The sequence below is a fragment of the Cervus elaphus genome, chromosome 11 (assembly GCF_910594005.1).
Source record: "Cervus elaphus chromosome 11, mCerEla1.1, whole genome shotgun sequence".
NCBI classification, from domain to species: Eukaryota; Metazoa; Chordata; class Mammalia; order Artiodactyla; family Cervidae; genus Cervus; species Cervus elaphus.
In genome coordinates this window covers 54,382,284-54,401,112 of record NC_057825.1, presented here as the reverse complement: position 1 = coordinate 54,401,112, position 18,829 = coordinate 54,382,284, and the positions used below count along the sequence as shown (strand labels likewise).

Here is an 18,829-nt window from a genome sequence, read left to right as displayed (position 1 = left end):
AATTCCATTTCCAATATAACACCATTCTGGCCTTTTCTCTTCCATATTTGTACTTCCCTTTCTGAGGATGAGTAGCCTCATTTCATTATCCACAATATGTTTAGTTGTTTGCTAAACTCCAGCATACACAGAAAGTCATTTCAGAATTGCTAATGCACTAATACCACCGTGAAAAACAAACTAATTGGAACCTAATATTTGTTATAATTACAGTGATCTTTAGCTTAAGGGTATACAGGCAAAACACTGTATTTAAAAGTTACTTGTTTCAGTGTTTCCCCCTTCCTCGCAGTATGGTTATTCATTTGAAATATAGAATAGTTCATTTGTTTTTTTTACTGCATTCTATTTTAAGATTTTGTTTCCTCATTCTCATAGCTTTCCTGTTGTTGTTATTTAGACACTAAGCTGGGTCCCACTCTTTTGTGACCTCATGGATTGTAGCCTGCCTGGCTCCTCTGTCCATGGGATTTCCCAGGCAAGAATACTGGAGTAGGGTGCCATGTCCTTGTCCGGGGGATCTTCCTGAGCCAAGGATCGAACTCACGTCTCCTGCATTGGCAGGTGGATTCTTTACCACTGAGCCACTAGGGAAGAACATAGATTTTTAAAGAACTGTACTGGACTATACTAAAAGGTCTTTTAATTTCATGGCTGCAATCACCATCTGCAGTGATTTTTGAGCCCCCCCAAAAATAAAGTCAGCCACTGTTTCCACTGTTTCCCCATCTATTTCCCATGAAGTGATGGGACCAGATGCCATGATCTTAGTTTTCTGAATGTTGAGCTTTAAGCCAACTTTTTCACTCTCCTCTTTCACTTTCATCAAGAGGCTTTTAAGGAAAGTTATGACCAACCTAGATAGCATATTAAAAAGCAGAGACATTACTTTGCCAACAAAGATCCGTCTAGTCAAGGCTATGGTTTTTCCAGTGGTCATGTATGGATGTGAGAATTGGACTGTGAAGAAAGCTGAGCGCTGAAGAATTGATGCTCTTGAACTGTGGTGTTGGAGAATACTCTTGACAGTCCCTTGGACTGCAAGGAGATCCAACCAGTCCATCCTAAAGGAGATCAGTCCTGGGTGTTCATTGGAAGGACTGATGCTGAAGCTGAAACTCCAATACTCTGGCCACCTCATGCCAAGAGTTGACTCATTGGAAAAGACCCTGATGCTGGGAGGGATTGGGGGTAGGAGGACAACAGGATGACAGAGGATGAGATGGCTGGATGGCATCACCGACTCAATGGACATGAGTTTGAGTAAACTCCGGGAGTTGGTGATGGACAGGGAGGCCAGGTGTGCTGGGATTCATGGGGTTGCAAAGAGTCTGACATGACTGAGCGACTGAACTGAACTGAACTGATACTAAAAGGTATGCTCAGAACTAAGTGTGACTCTTCTCATCTTTTCTACTCCAAACCCACCATCCTGCCTACACCATTCCCACTGTCTTCTCTAGGGAACCAATTTCCTTAATTTCTGGTGTATCTCTTCCTTCTCCCTATTTTCTGACATAAAAAGTAACACACTATAGATATTCTTGTCTAACTTGATTTTTCCACCTAACAGTATATCCTGGAAATCACTCCATATTTAATAAATTTTCATGTGTACTTAGGTGTATTTTTGGGCTTTTTATTCTATTTCACTGGCCTGATAATGATGCATGTGCCAATACCACAATCTTTTAATTATAGAGTTTATATTTAATACTTAGCTAGCATAGTACCCCAAATAACTTTTCTTTTTTAAGGTTTTCCTAGCTTCCATAAATGTCTATTATTCCTTATAGGCTTTACTATAAACCTAACATGGTCTACAATAAGTTTATTAGTATTATTATTTTATTGGCATTTGTATTACATTTATAAATTAACCTAGGGAGAATAGAAGCCTTTATTACGTTGAGTCATTCCATCTAAGAACATTTATCTATTTTTGTGTCTTCCAGAAGCATTTAAGAAAACTTAAAAGATATTCTTATATAGGTTTTTTAGCATTTCTTACTAGGGTTTACTCCTAAATATATTACCTGCTTTGTTGCTATTACAAATGGAGATTTTTCCACCAGGCAGTTTCAGTATTCTGGAGCAATTTATGTGATACTGTGAATATATGGCCTTTGGTGAGTTGATCTCTTTATATATGGTATTTTGTGAATATATGGTCTTTGGTGAGTTCCCCTGTGAACCCATTTGGGCCTGGTGCTTTTTATAAGGTATTTCTTTAATAACTTCCTCTGTTTCTGTGGATACTGATAAGCTTTCTATTTCCAATGCTATTAATTTAGATACCCAAGTTTCCCTAAAAATACTATCCATTTAATCTAAGTTTTCAAATTTATTTGGATAAATGTCTGCAAGGTTTTCATATTTATTTAGATAAGTAAATTTTTATTTGGATAAAAATCCCTCATGTTTTTTTTTTCTGTTTCAATGGTTATTTCCTTATTATTTATCATTGATTATGTTAGTTAAGAATTCCATAGCCTAATTTCCATGTTTCCTACTTGATCTGTTTTCTGATGAAGGCTCCATGTTAAAGACTTCTGTTCACAGTAATTCTGTTTATGTACCATTTATGTCTCATTGCATCTCTTTGCCTTTTGCATATCCTGTACTATTTTGTGCATAGAGATTTATAGCCCTGACTCATGGGACCACAAGTCTTGCTTTCTTATGGTTACATTTGCCTTTACAATATTGAACACCACTCCATATTTTCTTTCTCTAACTTCTTTGTCTTACATTGCCCATTTGTTCTTGCATGCTGTGTGTCTTATCCATTAAAGCTTTCAGCATACTAATCATCAGTTCAGTTCAGTTCACTCAGTCATGTCCAACTCTTTGTGACCCCATGGACTGCAGCACGCCAGGATTCTCTGTCCATCACCTACTTCCGGAGCTTGCTCAAACTCATGTCCACGAGTCAGTTATGCCATCCAATTACCCCATCCTCTGTCATCCCCTTCTCCTCTCACTGGAAAAACCACAGCTTTGATTAGATGGACCTTTGTTGGCAAAGTAATGTCTCTTCTTTTTAATATGCTGTCTAGGTCAGTCATAGCTTTTCTTCCAAGGAGCAAGTGTCTTTTAATTTCATGGCTGCAGTCACCACCGGTAGTGACTTTGGAGCCCAAAAAATAAAGCCTCTCACTGTTTCCATTGTCTCCCCATCTATTTGCCATGAGGTGATGGGACCAGATGCCACCACTATCATCTTAGTTTTCTCAACGATGAGTTTTGAATATTGAATTTGAATAAACGTTGAATATTTTCACTCTCCTCTTTCACTTTCATCAAGAGGTTCTTTAGTTCTTCTTTGCTTTCTGCCATAAGGGTGGTTCATCTGCATATCTGAGGTTATTGATATATTTCCCGGCAGTCTTGATTCCAGTTTGTGCTTCATCCAGCCCAGCATTTCTCATGATGTACTCTGCATAGAAGTTAAATAAGCAGGGTGACAGTATATAGCATTGACGTACTCCTTTTCTGATTTGGAACCAGTCTGTTGTTCCATGTCCAGTTCTAACTGTTGCCTCTTAACTTGCACACAGATTTCTCAGGAGGCAGGTCAGGTGGTCATCTCTTTCAGAATTTTCCACAGTTTGTTATGATCCACACAGTCAAAGGCTTTGGCATAGTCAATAAAGTAGAAGTATATATATTTTCTGGAACTCTCTTGCTTTTTCTATGATCCAATGGATGTTGGCAATTTGACCTCTGGTTCCGCTGTCTTTTCTAAATCCAGCTTGAACATCTGGAAGTTCATGGTTCACATACTGTTGAAGCCTGGCTTGGAGAATTTTGAGCATTACTTTACTAGCGTGTGAGATGAGTGCAATTGTGCGGTAGTTTGAGCATACTTTGGCATTGCCTTTCTTTAGGGCTGGAGTGAAAACTGACCTTTTCCAGTCCTGTGGCCACTGCTGAGTTTTCTAAATTTGCTGGCATATTGATTGCAGCACTTTCACAGCATCATCTTTTAGGATTTGAAAGAGCTCAACTGGAATTCCATTGCCTTCACTAGCTTTGCTTGTAGTGATGCTTCCTAAGGCCCACTTCACTTTGCATTCCAGGATGTCTGCCTCTGGGTGAGTGATCATACCATTGTGGTTATCTGGGTCATGAAGATCTTTTCTGTATAGTTCTGTGTATTGTTGCTACCTCTTCTTAATATCTTCTGCTTCTGTTAGGTCCATTCCATGTCTGTTCTTTATTGTACCCTTTGCATGAAATGTTCCCTTGATATCTCTAACTTCTTGAAGAGATCTCTAGTCTTTCCCATTCTATTAATCACAGTTGTTCTATTAATCATGCATGCATGCTCAGTCACTTCAGTCGTGTCTGATTCTCTGTGACCCCATGGACCATGGCCCGCCAGACTCCTCTGTCCATGGGATTCTCCAGGCAAGAATACTGGAAAGGGTTGCCATTTCCTTCTCCAGTGACTATTAATCATAGTTGTATGATTATTTAATTACAGTTGCTTTAAATTCTGGGTCTGATATGTCCAATACCCCTGCCATGTTTGGGTCTGATACTTGCTCTGTCTTCTAATTTTTTCCCTTTTTAATACACCTTGTAACTTTTTTTGATAACCGGATGTGATATACTTGGTAAAAGGAATGGCTGTTAATAGGTCCTTAGTTAGAGGATGATATGTGTCAGGGAAGGGGATATATTTTACCTTCATCCTTTGATTAGGTCTCAGTCTTTTTTTGAGCCAGTGCCTCTGGACTGTGAGTATCATAAATGTCTTTTGCTTTTTTCCCCCCTCTCTCCTTAGGTGGGACAGGATGGCTAGAGTAGGCTGGAGTTGTGTATTTCCCTTCCCTCAGGTCAGTAAAGACCTGACAATACACTAGCAAATTAAACTCTGGATAACTAATTTCCTCTAAGGGCAGGCCTTGTTAAGAACAGAGTGCTCTGATGTATTTCAAATTATTCCTTTTCCCCTCTTCCTGCTGGAAGCATGAGGAGATCTTTTTCTAATATTTACTGTGAGAACCTGGTTGAGCTGCAGGTAAATTTCATAATACTGTGGGAGTCTCCTATAACTGGGTCCCCTGAGTGTTTTACTCTGAGTTATTAACACTGAGCCTCCAGCAATGTACCAGTTACTGTTTTTCCCGTCCTGGCACTGGTTCTCTCTGAGATTTCTGTCAATGAATCTCTGCTCTCAGAACCATGACTCCCTGTATATATTTCTCTGCCCTTTCAATCTTGAGGGCTGTGGTTTTCCCTATGTCCTCGCCTCTCTTAAAGACCCATTAACAGTCATTTCAATCAATGTGTTCAGCTTTTTACTTGTTAGGATGGAGTGGCAACTTCCAAGCTCGTTACATGTGGGTCTACAAATAGAAAGATCATTCTTATTACCAGCTATCTCTTGGTTGGATGAAACTCAACTTCGTTACACAAAAACTTCAGATCAGCATCAAGTTCTCTAGGGCATTGTATTTCTAAAACTACTTTTTCTATAACCTTGCTACTTGAAGGACTGGCTTATCTAGATAAAAATTCTTGATTCACACTTCTTTCCCTTGAGTTTCATTAAAAAGTGCTGTTCCATCATCACCTTGCTTTATATGTCATTTTTAAGAAGCCTGATGCTGGTCTAATTCTCTTACTTCCACATGTTATGTTATTATTTTGCTTTGAGACCTGGAGGAAATTTTTTTTTTTCTTTAAAAGATAATAGTTTCAAGAGTATGTATCTCAGAGTTAATTGATCTAAGTCAATTTTCCAAGGTACTCTGTATATAGATTCACAGTTTCTTTTCTCGGGCTATAGTTATTTGCTTGTTCTACCCCTTGTTTTTTTTCTTCTTCAGAGACTTCAATTATATGTATATTATTTCTTCTTTGCCTGTTTTCTATTTTGATTATTTTCTTTCTAATCGTTTTTTTTTTTTTTTTTTCTTATATCTTGTACAGTGGTAAAGAATCTGCCTGCCAATGAAGGAGACACAAGAGATGTGGGTTCTATCCTTGGGTCAGGAAGATCCCTTGGAACCCACTCCAGCATTCTTGCCTGGAACATTCCATAGACAGAGGAGCCTGGTGGGCTACAGTCCATAGGGTTGCAAAGAGTTGTACAAAACTGAGCAACTGAGGACATGCACAAACACTAGCTTATTTTCATTCTCTTAGTTGTTTTCTTGTCTTTTAAATTTTAGTTTCAGTTTATTCTCCTTTGGACACTATGCAGTTTATTCTACATTTCTGAGATAATTTTGTCTTAAAACAATACCATTTATATTTTGAATTTTGAATTTTTGAGATGTTATTTCACACATATTCAGACTTGAATATGTGTTTGAGGTTATATACTTGAGTTTACAGTACAGCTTCTGTTTCATGGCTTTGAGGGGGAAGAGAAGGAATATTCATTAGCTTTTTAAATCTTCATTTTTCTGATTTTTCCTTATGGTAAGTTCTCATGTATTTAATATATTTTCATTAATTCAGTTCATGGATTTGGAGTAATTTATAAGATTTATAATTCAAAGGCATTCTATTTTGTTAAGTGTAGCAATGTGCAGATTACTTTATCTTCTGGTTGTGGGGAAAGAGTTGGGTATATTCTGATTTTTTGGTTCTTTTTTGTTTAGCAGGACCTTAACTTTTCATCAGTTGCTTTATTTCTTCTGCACCACTCAATGCTCAAATAATGACTCTTCTTCCTTTTTTAACCTTATTTTATCCCCTAGAAGTTATGCCGTCTTGAATAGCTTGTTCCTTTATGTCTTTTTCCTATCATCAGTGCTCTGATATACTAGGACTTTAAAAAAATCTCTTAACCATCTAGAGATTAAGTAGCACTCAATTTAAAGATAAGACAGGAAGAAAATATGTTGCTCAGTTAATTAAAAATTTAAAGTATTGTAAAAATGGCTTTAGTAAAAGAAAATATACCTTTATTTGGAAGATAATTGTGTGAAAATTCTTATCATCATCAAATACTGCTGATAAGCTTGGACCAAACCCACAAGTTTTTTCTTCCCTTTTGTTGTTAATGTAAGGGCTGGTGAAAGCATCAAAATATGAATCAGGCACGAGATTAGGAACTGATAACACAGTGTTTTGGGAATGATTAATTGCACCTGAAATACCATCCTGTTAGAGAGAAAAGCACAAACAAAAATGTAAATACATATATGGGTATATTTATAAAAAATTTTGAATTTTCTAAAATATTAAAATAAATAAGAATAATTCATTCAACCATACCAAGTACTACATTGACTCTAAGTATATGACAAATCAGAAGACACAGCCCCTGTCTTTAGGAACTATGTTTTCTAGTTGAGAGAGAAACTGATAAGCAAAAAATTGCAACACATTAAGATGAATATATTACATTCATTTGAAATATGAACAAAACCCAGAAAAGTCATAAGGGAAAGAAAGCCAAGATAGGCTTAAGCAAATCAGGGAATGTTTAAAGGGTGGCTAGGTCTTGCCAGGTGGTGTTAGTGGGAAAGAACCTGTCTGCCAATGCAGGAGACATAAGAGACACAAGTTTGATCCCTAGGTCAGGAAGATCCCTTGGAGAAGGGCATGGCACTCACTCCAGTATTCTTGCCTGGAGAATCCCATGGACAGAGGAACCTGTGTCACAGAGTCAGACATGGCTGACTAGCAGGCAATCAATAAAAGTTCATATTCTTTGAGCAGTAATTTCCATTCTAGATATCTAACTTTAGAGAACAATTATGTATGTAAACAATGATTCATGTGGAATGGCACTCACTGAAGCAATACTTATAGTAAAAACTAATTAAAGAAATACTTTAGTGTTCAAAAATAGAAGAATAGTTAAGTTATAGTATATTTATACAAATGAAAATTGGGCACCTTTTCAAAATGGTGTCTCCAAAGATTGATTAATGAATGACATGGGGAAAAGTTTATAATATAATGCTATAAAGCTTATATAAAAAAAGAGCAGGATAAAACTGGTGTATAAATCCCATTTTAAAATGCATGTGTAAAATCTCATGGCAAGTTAAGTCTGTTTGTATATATCAGTATGTACTAAGACAAAATTGGAGAAAACGTCTAAAAATGTTAAAAGGTTATTTCTATTTGTGGCACATGGGATGACCAATGTTGCTAATAATGTCTTTCTGTGTCTTTCACATTCTCTTCAGTGAGCACAAATTAATTTTTAATTCATAATAAATATAAAATCTATCTAAATGATACAAAGAAAAGGTACTTCTTGAGATGAACCTTAAAAGATGAGCAGGAGCTTCTCAAGTATACAAGACGGGAGTAGAGTTCTTGTAAGTCATTGTATGTGACAGGCCCAAGGAGGGCAGCAGGATGTGTGCTGGAGTGTAACTGCCAGTGTGGTAAAATGCAGTTAACCCCTCATGAAAGGCCTTGTGAGTGATGCTGAGCTAGTGGCCCAGCATTTCCCAGATTGTGACCACAGACTACCCAGGGTCAGATAAGTTTGGGAAGAAACCTCAGATTAAGCAAAGCTAAACAGGATTTTCCTCTGGATCTGTTAAAAAGACGTTTTCGTATTTGTTAATATGTACATGCATATCACAACCCCCTGTCTCCTAGAATGTCTATCAGTATCTTATACAGCATCCTTTGAAAATGCTACTATAGACAATGGAGAAATTTAATTTTAAGTGACATGATAAGATATGCCTATGAAATAATCTTGCAGTCAGCAATGTAGAAAATGGACTAGAAGGTAGAGAGGCAGGCAGGTGAGAAGAGACTGTCACAGTAGGGATGGGGTTCTCATTGAAGAGAGGTGCAACTAAGGTCAACACACAGGACTTGATCCCAAAGAGTAGATGAGGGCTTTCCTGATGGTTCAGTGAGTAAAGAATTCGCCTGCGGTGCAGGAGACACCAGAGACACTAGTTCGAACCTTGGGTCAGGAAGATCCCCTGGAAAAGGAAACAGCAACCCGCTCCAGTATTCTTACTTAGGAAATCCTATGGACAGAGGAGCCTGGAGGGCTACAGTCCATGGGGTCACAAGAGTCGGACACGACTGATCGACTAAGCACAGGATGACTCCTAGATTGCTGGCTTGGGCATCTGGATACTGCTTTTCATTCAAATACAGAAGGAAAAGTAAGTTTTGGAAGAAGTTGATAAGTTTATTTTGGTGTGTGTGTGCTCGGTTGCTCAACTGGGTCTGACTCTTTGTGACCCCGTGGACTGTGGTCTGCCAGGCTCCTCTGCCCATGGGATTTTTCAAGCAAGAATACTGGAACAGGTTGCCAGTTACTCCTCCAGGGGATCTTCCTAACTCAGGGATCAAACCTGCATCTCTGTTGTCTTCTACATTAGCATGTGGATTCTTTACTTCTGTACCACCTGAGAAGCCCTTATTTTGGTGAGTTGGACTTAACTGTGGAGATTTCCAGATGGCTCTAAGTCTGGAGCCTAGAATAAAAGTACTGGATGGAAATATACATTTAAAGATGCCATTCTAGAAGCAGTATTTAGAACAATGGGCACAGACACAAGCACCCAGGAAGAATATATAGCATGTGAGGAGGAGGGAGCCTTTAAGGATCACAACAGTCAAAGGTCAGACAAAAAAGATGCTCCAAATAGAGGACTGGAAAGGATGAGATGTGGCACAGGAGTAAAACCAAGAGAAATTTAACCAAGGGGGACTCTATTTCCAGAGGTGGGAGCAGTAAGTAAGAGTCATATGCAATCAGAGGTCTGTCAAACACAACAGGAACAGGAAAGAATTGAAAAATGAGTGTTGGATCAAGTATTCAGGTCAGTTCAGTTCAGTCTCTAAGTCACATCCAACTCTTTGCGACCCCGTGGACTGCAGCACACCAGGCTTCCCTGTCCATCACCAACTCCCAGAGTCTACTTAAACTCATGTCCACTGAGTTAGTGATGCCATCCAACTGTCTCATCCTCTGTCGTCCCCTTCTCCTCCCGCCTTCAGTCTTTCCCAGCATCAGGGTCTTTTCAAATGAGTCAGCTCTTCGCATCAGGTGGCCAAAGTATTGGAGTTTCAGCTTCAACATCAGTACTTCCAGTGAATATTCAGGACTGATTTCCTTTAGGATGGACTGGCTGGATCTCCTTGCTGTTCAAGGGACTCTCAAGAGTCTTCTCCAACATCACAGTTCAAAAGCATCAATTCTTTGGCGCTCAGCTTTCTTTATAGTCCAACTCTCACATCCATACATGACTACTGGAAAAACCACAGCCTTGACTAGATGGACCTTTGTTGGCAAAGTAATGTCTCTGCTTTTTAATATGCTATCTAGGTTGATCATAACTTTTCTTCCAAGAAGTAAGTGTCTTTTAATTTCATGGCTGCAGTCACCATCTGCAGTGATTTTGGAGCCCCCAAAAATTAAGTCTGCCACTGTTTCTCCATCTATTTGCCATGAAGTGATGGGACCAAATGCCATGATCTCAGTTTTCTCAATGTTAAGCTTTTAAGCCAACTTTTTCACTCTCCTCTTTCACTTTCAAGAGGCTCTTTAGTTCTTTGCTTACTGCCATAAGGGTGGTGTCATCTGCACATCTGAGGTTATTGATATTTTTCCCGGCAATCTTGATTCCAGCGTATGCTTCATCCAGCCCACCATTTCTCATGATGTACTCTGAATATAAATTAAACAAGCAGGGTGACAGTATACAGCATTGACTTACTCCTTTTCCTATTTGGAGCCAACCTGTTGTTCCATATCCAGTTCCAGCTGTTGCTTCCTGACCTGCATGCAGATTTCTCAAGAAGCAGGTTGGGTGGCCTGGTATATCCATCTCTTTCAGAATTTCCATAGTTTATTGTGATCCACACAGTCAAAGGCTTTGGCATAGTCAATAAAGCAGAAATAGATGTTTTTCTGGAACTCTCTTACTATTTCGATGATCCAGCAGATGTTGGCAGTTTGATCTCTGGTTCGTTTGCCTTTTCTAAATCCAACTTGAATACCTGGAAGTTCACGGTTCACATATTGTTGAAGCCTGGCTTGGAGAATGAGCATTATTTTACTAGTGTGTGAGATGAGTGCAATTGTGTGATTGTTTGAGCATTCTCTGGCATTGCTTTTCTTTGGGATTGGAATGAAAACTGACCTTTTCCAGTCGTGTGGCCACTGCTGAGTTTTCCAAATTTGCTGGCATATTGAGTGTAGCACTTTCACAGCATCATCTTTTGGATCAAGTATTTGGATCAAGGAGTAGGAGACCATAGTTAACCCAAGCAAGAACAATGTCAGATGTCAAGACTTAAGTATATAATTTTTCCTTTAGATGAAGCTCTACGTGCATATGCGTGTTTGAAATGCTCAGACTAATGACCAAAATAAGAGTGAGAAAAAAATAGAAAATTCATGATTGACAGTCCTGTTTTTACTGCCATTGGCTAATTTGGGGCTTAATGAAGCAAAATCTTATGTGTGGTGTGAACATATGAACGTGCTTAGCCTACGATTTATCTAGGAATTAAAAATACTTGTGTTGGGCTTCCCTGGTGGCTCAGATGGTAAAGAATCCACCTGTAATGCAGGAGACCCAGGTTCAGTCCCTGGGTTGGGAAGCTCCAGGAAAGGCTATCCACTCCAGTATTCTTGCCTGGACAATTCCATGGACAGAGGAGCCTGGCAGGCTGCAGTTCACAGGGTTACAAAGAGTGGGACACAAATGATTGACTAACACTCATGTTGGGAGTAGGGTCCTACAACAGGAAAGATTAAGTGTTGAAGTTTTCAAGGCCTATCCCTTGACGCTTAAGGAGAACAGCCAGCTGCGAGCTGGAGAGAGCTTTCTTGTGTTATCTCCTGTACTCTGTCTTCCATGTTAAGGCTATGAATATTCTGGCCTGGGAAGGGCATGAAAATCCAGTGCCTCTCTTATTGGGAACCCCTGAGAGAGAGTCCAACCACAGGGACCTCAGCAGTCTGCTCATTCTTGTACCTTAAACAAGCCTGATGATCTCATAAATTACGGAATCAAAAATTGTTGGAAGAGGAAGCAACCTTAAAACTCACCTGCCTCCTCATTTCACAGATGCATGTACTGAACCTCAGAGAGGTAAGTGGTTTCCCCAAGGTCAAAGAGCCTACTAATTGAAAAGCCAAAACTAGAATCTAGAGATCCTGATTACTAGTGCTTTTGCACCACAGTACACCAGCTAAGGACAGAAAATATAGTCTCCGGTTGGTCTATCAACCTGTGCTTGTACCTGAAGGAGGAAAGCAGAATTCTAAGATATCTGCCCGGATCCACCCTCCCTGTATACATGCCCTGTATAATCCCCTTCTCTTGGGTATGGGCAGTATCTGTGAACATGACGGATGGCACAGTCATGATGAAGTTACATTATAGGGAAAGACGAAGGGACTTTGCAGACATAATTGACTGTGCATTAATCAAAAATGTGATGGGACTTTCATGGCCCAGTAGTTAAGAATCTGCCTGCCAATGCAGGGAATACTGGTTCGATCCCTGGTCTGAGAAGATTCTACATGCTATGAGGCAACTAAGCCCGTGTGCTGCAACTATTGAAGCCCAAAGCCCTAGAGCCTGTGCTCTGCAACAAGAGAAGCCATCGCAATGGGACGCAAACACACCACAGTTAAAGTGTAGCCTCTGCCCACCACAACTAGAGAAAGCCTGCATGCAGCGAAGACCCAGCGCAGCCAAAAAGCCATACAGAAATAAATAGACATATTTAAAAAAGAAAGGATGTGCTGAGCCACAGTAGACCTGACTGAATCAAGTGAAAGTTCTTAAAAGAGAGATTGGGCCCTTCTCAAGGGAGATTCTCCAGCTGGTCTTGAAGAAGCAGACATACATATTGGAACGGGATGGTTCTCAGCTGACTTCTCTCAGGAAACCAGGGACTTCAGTCCTATAGCTGCTTAGAGATGAATTTTCACAACAACCTGAGGGAAACTGGAAGTAGATCCTTCTCCAGTAAAGCCTCTGAGGAAACCTCAGCCCAGACAACACCCAAAGGGCAGCCTGGAGAGGCCCTGAAGCAGAGAAGGAGCTAAAAGGTGCCCAGACTCCTGACCCACAGAGATGGAGGTAAATATTGCTTTAAGTGGCCAAACTAGTAGCAATTGACTGCATAGCATAGCAAAAACTGGATGTATGGAAGAAACCAACACAATATTGTAAAGCAATTATCCTCCAATTAAAAAATTAAAAATAGATACCAAAACAATAAAATCCTCTTAAATGTGACATATTTAAAAAAGATTTCAAAATGATATTTACAACAGTGATTTCTTGGACTCACATTAGAAGGATGCCTATAAGTGAGAGAGTGAAGTCGCTCAATTGTGTCCGACTCTTTGTGACCCCATGGACTGTAGCTATTGGGCTCCTCCATGGAATTTTCCAGGCAAGAGTACTGGAGTAGGGTGCCATTTCTTTCTCCAGAGGACCTTCCTGACCCAGGGATCAAACCCAGGTCTCCTTTATTATAGGCAGATGTTTTAACATCTGAGCCACCAGGGAAGTCCTCTAAATTCATATACAGACTATATTCTCCTGATACATATAGGAGAATATATATCAAGCCCTATCAAGCCCCTAATCTGTCTCAAATGAAAGAAAACATGCTAAACTTTCAGATACTTTTTATGTAGATGCCATGCTGTGCACAGAACAATGCTGTCTTTTTCTTATGATCATTTTGGAGAAGTAACAATAGTGAACCTGCTAATCATTTAACAGTAGAACAATTGCTTCATTTTCCAAGAAGTTATTTATACACAGACGTTGAGGGAGGGAACACTTACCAGAAAATCTTCCAAAGAAGGCTCAAAGAGCAGTGACTGGACTGTCAAAATCAGTTCCGTGAGAAACATCGGAATGAGAGACTCATCTTCTTCCTGCTTCTCCAACACAGGGGCCCCCTGCAATGAGCACATGTGCAGTGTTATAAAGCTATAAGTTGTTGGTTAGTTAGTCAGTAAGTCATGCCTGACTCTCTGCGACCCCAAGGACTAGCCCGCCAGGCTCCTCTGTCCAAGGAATTCTCTAGGCAAGAATACTGGAGTGGGTTGCCATTCCCTTCTCCAGGGCATCTTCTTGACTCAGGGATCAAACCCATGTCTCCTGCATTGGCAGGTGGATTCTTCACCGCTGAGCCACCAAGGAAGCCATAAAGATGTTAAGTATCAAGGTCTAAAATAAAAAACCTCTGTATTACAGAAGGCACATAAACTCATACAATTAGCTGATTTTATAATGTTGGCATGTCTTTCAAAGAATACTACCATAGAAATTAAAATATAAAGGCAAATATGGAAAGATTATGCAATTATGTAAAACTTCTCTCCTTGTAAAAAAACTATCAACAAAGTGGAAAGGCAAAGCACAAACTGGAAAAATGTATCAGTAATGGATATAGCAGATGGAAGGTTGATTATATTTAAATAGAAATTACTTGATATAGTCAAAAGGAATATATACTAATAACATGATCACTGACAGTAAACTTAAATAGAAAAATAGGCCAAGGTCATAATCTGAAATTTTTTAAAGGAAATGCCAGTCAACATCCTCTTCTTTCTCTTTCTCTTGTTACTTTATTCAGTAACATTTCTCGAGTATTTACTGATTGCCAGACAGAGCTGAGTATTCATGTAAATTGCATACCAACCATATGCAGTGGGTATTAGTAGGTATCATTATTACTCCCATAAGAAAATAGGATCTGGAGAAGGTAAAACATTTCATTCAGGACATACTGCTTCATAAATGACAGACCAGAACAGACACCCAGGTTTTTCTCATCACAACACCTATCCCCTTGTCCTTGTACAGGGGTGGTAGTTAAAGGAACATAACACTTTAAAGTAGTGATACACTACTTTACATCCATCAGATAGACAAAGACTGAAATGAATGCTAACATCTAGATTGCATGTGAGCAAAAGTTCATCCTTAAACCTTCCTAGGAAAGTTGTAAACTGACACAAAAATTTCTGGGAATTTATACACCAGTTCCAAAAGTTAATGAGTGAGCATATTTCTGACCCAACAGTTCCAGATCTAGAAATTTCTTCTAAGGGGAATAAAATCAGAGATGCATGAAAAATGTATAGACAAAGATGTTCTTTGCAGCATTATTTAGAGTAGTGGAAAAGTGATCAACAATAGAAAACTATTTACAAGATGTATAATACATTTCTATGTGAGAATGTTATATGGAAAAAAATACAAATTGACTTGGGAGATTTTTCATAATATATTGTGAAGTGGAAAAAGCAGCTGATAAAACAGTAAGTAAAGTATGATTCTCTTTTCACCCTTGGAAATAGATGTCTTGGTATAGTAGAGAATGCTTTTCTTTGTGTATTTCTGTGTTTTTCAAATTTTCTGCACTTAGCATATATTACTTTTATAATTAGAAAGATAAATGTTACTTTCAAAATGCGACAGTATTGAGGAAAAAAAGGAACTAAGAACAAGGAAGGAGAGAAAGTAATGAAAAGGCATGTGCAGTTAAAAATTCAACTTTTAGAGAAAATGAAAACTATTACAAAGAGCACCAGCCCTTGAAACTGCATAGTTGGGTTTCCTGGGGATATATAGAGATCTGAAGGTAGGAAGCTTGATGAAACCAGATAAACATGTTTGGCTGTGTTTTTAGGTACCTGGTATGGCACCATCTTTCATATCTTTTTGCCTTTTCACACTGGATGTGAGAGTTGGACCATAAAGAAAGCTGAACGCCAAAGAATTGATGCTTTTGAATTGTGGTGTTGGAGAAGACTCTTGAGAGCCCCTTGGACTGCAAGGAGATCCAACCAGTCCATCCTAAAAGAAATCAGTCCTGAATATTCATTAGAAGGACTAACGCGGAAGCTGAAGCTCCAATACTTTGGCCACCTGATGCGAAGAACTAACTCACTGGAAAAGACCCTGATACTGGGAAAGATTAAAGGCAGGAGGAGAAGGGGATGACAGAGGATAAAATGGTTGGATGGCATCACCGACTCAATGGACATGAGTTTGAGCAAGCTCCACGGGTTGGTGATGGACAGGGAAGCCTGGCATGCTACAGTCCATGGGGTCGCAAAGAGTCAGACACGACAGAGCAATTGAACTAAACTGATGGTGCCATAATCCAGGATCGACTAGGGGAAAGTTTATTGGGATAACATAACATGCCTTCTCTCTAGAATGCATTGCTACTATTCATTTGTACTATTTAATCTCAAACATCTCAAATTACTCTAAGATCAACATCCTCCCAAGAGATTATGCACTGAAAGCACCAAGGTTTGCTCCCATGATTTTCTTCTTCTTGCCTCTAAACCACTGTTTATCTCTTTCATTTATACCACTTTACCTGCTTCTCTGCCAGTTCATGCTCACAATGACACCTGAACTATAAGCTTCTTGGGGGCAAGTATTCTGTCTATGCTTTTCATCACTCTGTACCCAACACTGAGCATAGGGATTGGTACACAGTAGATACTTAAGGAATATTTATGGAGTGAACACATGAGGAACCTTTAGCAAATGCCTGTGAGACTGACTGCAATATTCAGCACAATAGATGTTTTCTCTGCTATTAGATACTTGTTGATATGTTGATTTTCATTCTTCCATTCCATATGTGCACAGTAGACTGTTTATACTGTGAAACCCTCTAAGCATTTCTCCTACTTTTTCCAGTACACAAAATATAGCATAATTCATAGAGCATAGCAAGCACTTCTCAACGAATCTTGTCCAGTGAATTTTCTTAATTGTATCTGAATTTACCTTTTTATCAGTGACTTCAGGTTTCTCTTCTGTAATCCATTTCTGAATGACATCTGCTGAAGGTGTTCGTTTTAATTTGTCAGTGAGGTAATTCAAAAGAGAGCTAGCAGAACTTACTGTTAGGACATGCATTGTATTCTCAATTAGATAGTCATTTAGACGAATAAAGCTTGAAAAGAAAAAAAAAAACAGCTTCAGTTTTCCATAGTCACTGCATATTTTTGAAAGTGACTCTAAAGCAAGTATTTAAGTTTTAAAATATAATTTCTCTTTGACTTTCTATTTATATTGTGATATCAGGGATTTACTGTCTAGAAGAGTTGTTCTTAGACATTCTTCACTCTAAAACACAAATATACAGCATCAATTTAGCTAGATGTTCTAACCATTCAATAGGGTATTTAATGAGCAATATAGTTATGAAAAAAAGCACATAGCTCATCTAGCCAAAGGGGCCATAAGAGGTTTTTTTAAAGATGCTTTAAAGAAGAAATTAGTAAATACACGTCTGTGACTTACATTCTAATAGTAATGAAATGTTTGCTATTCAGTAATTATTGCTGGACAGCAACTGCTAACCCCAAGATGAAAATTTAATGCTTCCCTACTTGAGTGCTTAGAATGCAAACTGAGTCAGCAAGGCATTAGGAATAACTTTTTATTCTGCTTAAGTGGAGCCTAAGGTGTCTCTAGCCTGTGATAATAGGCTCAGGAACTGTGTCACTGCTTTCTGTTGCAATACAAGCATTATTATTCGATTATCTCACATTTAAGTGTTAGTCACTCAGTCGTGTCCAATTTTTTGCAACTCCATGGACTGTAGCCCACCAAGCTCCTCTGTTCATGGAATTCTCCAGGCAAGAATACTGGAGTGGGTAGCTATTCCCTTCTCCAGGAGATCTTCCTGACCCAGGGATCAAGCCTGGGTCTCCTGCATTGCAGGCAGTTTCTTTACCATCTCAGCCACCAGGACTGGGACACAATTAAGGTTAATCAAATAGCTGTAAAAGCTGGCCCAAGTTAATGAGCACAGAGTAACAGTCATCAGTGTTTTCTAGTGCCACATACACTCTTCAGGTAATATTTGGTTATTTTGTTTGCAAGGGTTACTTGCAGTGATGAAGTTTTAGAATGATGCAGAATCCAGTTGGGTAAGCAGGTGGGTCATAGCTCAGTTGGTAAAGAACCCGCCTGCAATGCAGAAGACCCCGGTTTGATTCCTGGGTCGGGAAGATCCGCTGGAGAAGGGATAGGTTACCCACTCCAGTGTTCTTGGGCTTCTCTTGTGGCTCAGCTGGTAAAGAATCTGCCCGCAGTGCAGGAGACCTGGGTTTGATCCCTGGGTTGGGAAGATCCCCTAGAGAAGGGGAAGGCTACCCACTTCAGTATTCTGGCCTGGAGAATTCCATGGACTGGGTTGCAAAGAGTCGGACATGACTGAGCGACTTTCACTTTCACTTCACTTCAAGCAGGTGGAAGGTCCTGGTGAAGTCTGGAAGGCAGACTTTCTTCCCTGGTCTCCTGGTGACAAAACCTGACTCAGAAAGGCGGTGGAACTTGGTGTGGCCACACAGCTGCCTGTAATTCTTTAGGGACCAAGACAGGTGGAGCAGGCTCTCCAAATCCATTGGAAAGTCCAAGTGTCAGTCGCTCAGTTGTGTCCAACTCTTTGCGACCCATAGACTGTAGCCCGCCAGGCTCCTCTGTCCATGGAATTCTCCAGGAAGGAATACTGCAGTGGATTACCACTCCTTTCTCCAGGGTATCTTTCCAACCCAGGGATTGAACCCGGGTCTCCTGCATTACAGGCAAATTCTTTACTGTCAGATCCACTGGAGAAGACTCCAAATCTCTATGTGCCTGGCTTCTTACTACCACCTGCCTGGTGCTCTTGACTGGGCCAGAGGGAGACAAAACCTTAGAGATCAACGAGGAGTTCTTGGCCCTTGGACATACCCACCGTTCTTTCTGGACACTTTGTTGGGTGGCAGCTGGAGGGGTGGGTTTCTGGGGCCTTCATTCAGGTTACTGGGTCCCTCATCACTACTAGCAAATCCTGTGATAAAGCTTTAACT

The 18,829-nt window shown here is 39.7% G+C and overlaps 1 protein-coding gene across 1 annotated transcript in view; it reads right to left on the bottom strand.

Moving 5' to 3' along the window:
• The window catches only part of DNAH6 (dynein axonemal heavy chain 6), a 275,358-nt gene that overhangs the window by 219,193 nt on the left and 37,336 nt on the right, over positions 1 to 18,829 (bottom strand). Inside the window, exons 10-12 of the mRNA XM_043917761.1 lie at positions 16,755 to 16,923; positions 13,775 to 13,891; positions 6,925 to 7,125 (exon numbers count right to left, since the gene is read on the bottom strand). Coding sequence (XP_043773696.1) covers positions 6,925 to 7,125; positions 13,775 to 13,891; positions 16,755 to 16,923 — 487 coding nt within the window. The remainder of the gene's footprint in view (positions 1 to 6,924; positions 7,126 to 13,774; positions 13,892 to 16,754; positions 16,924 to 18,829) is intronic.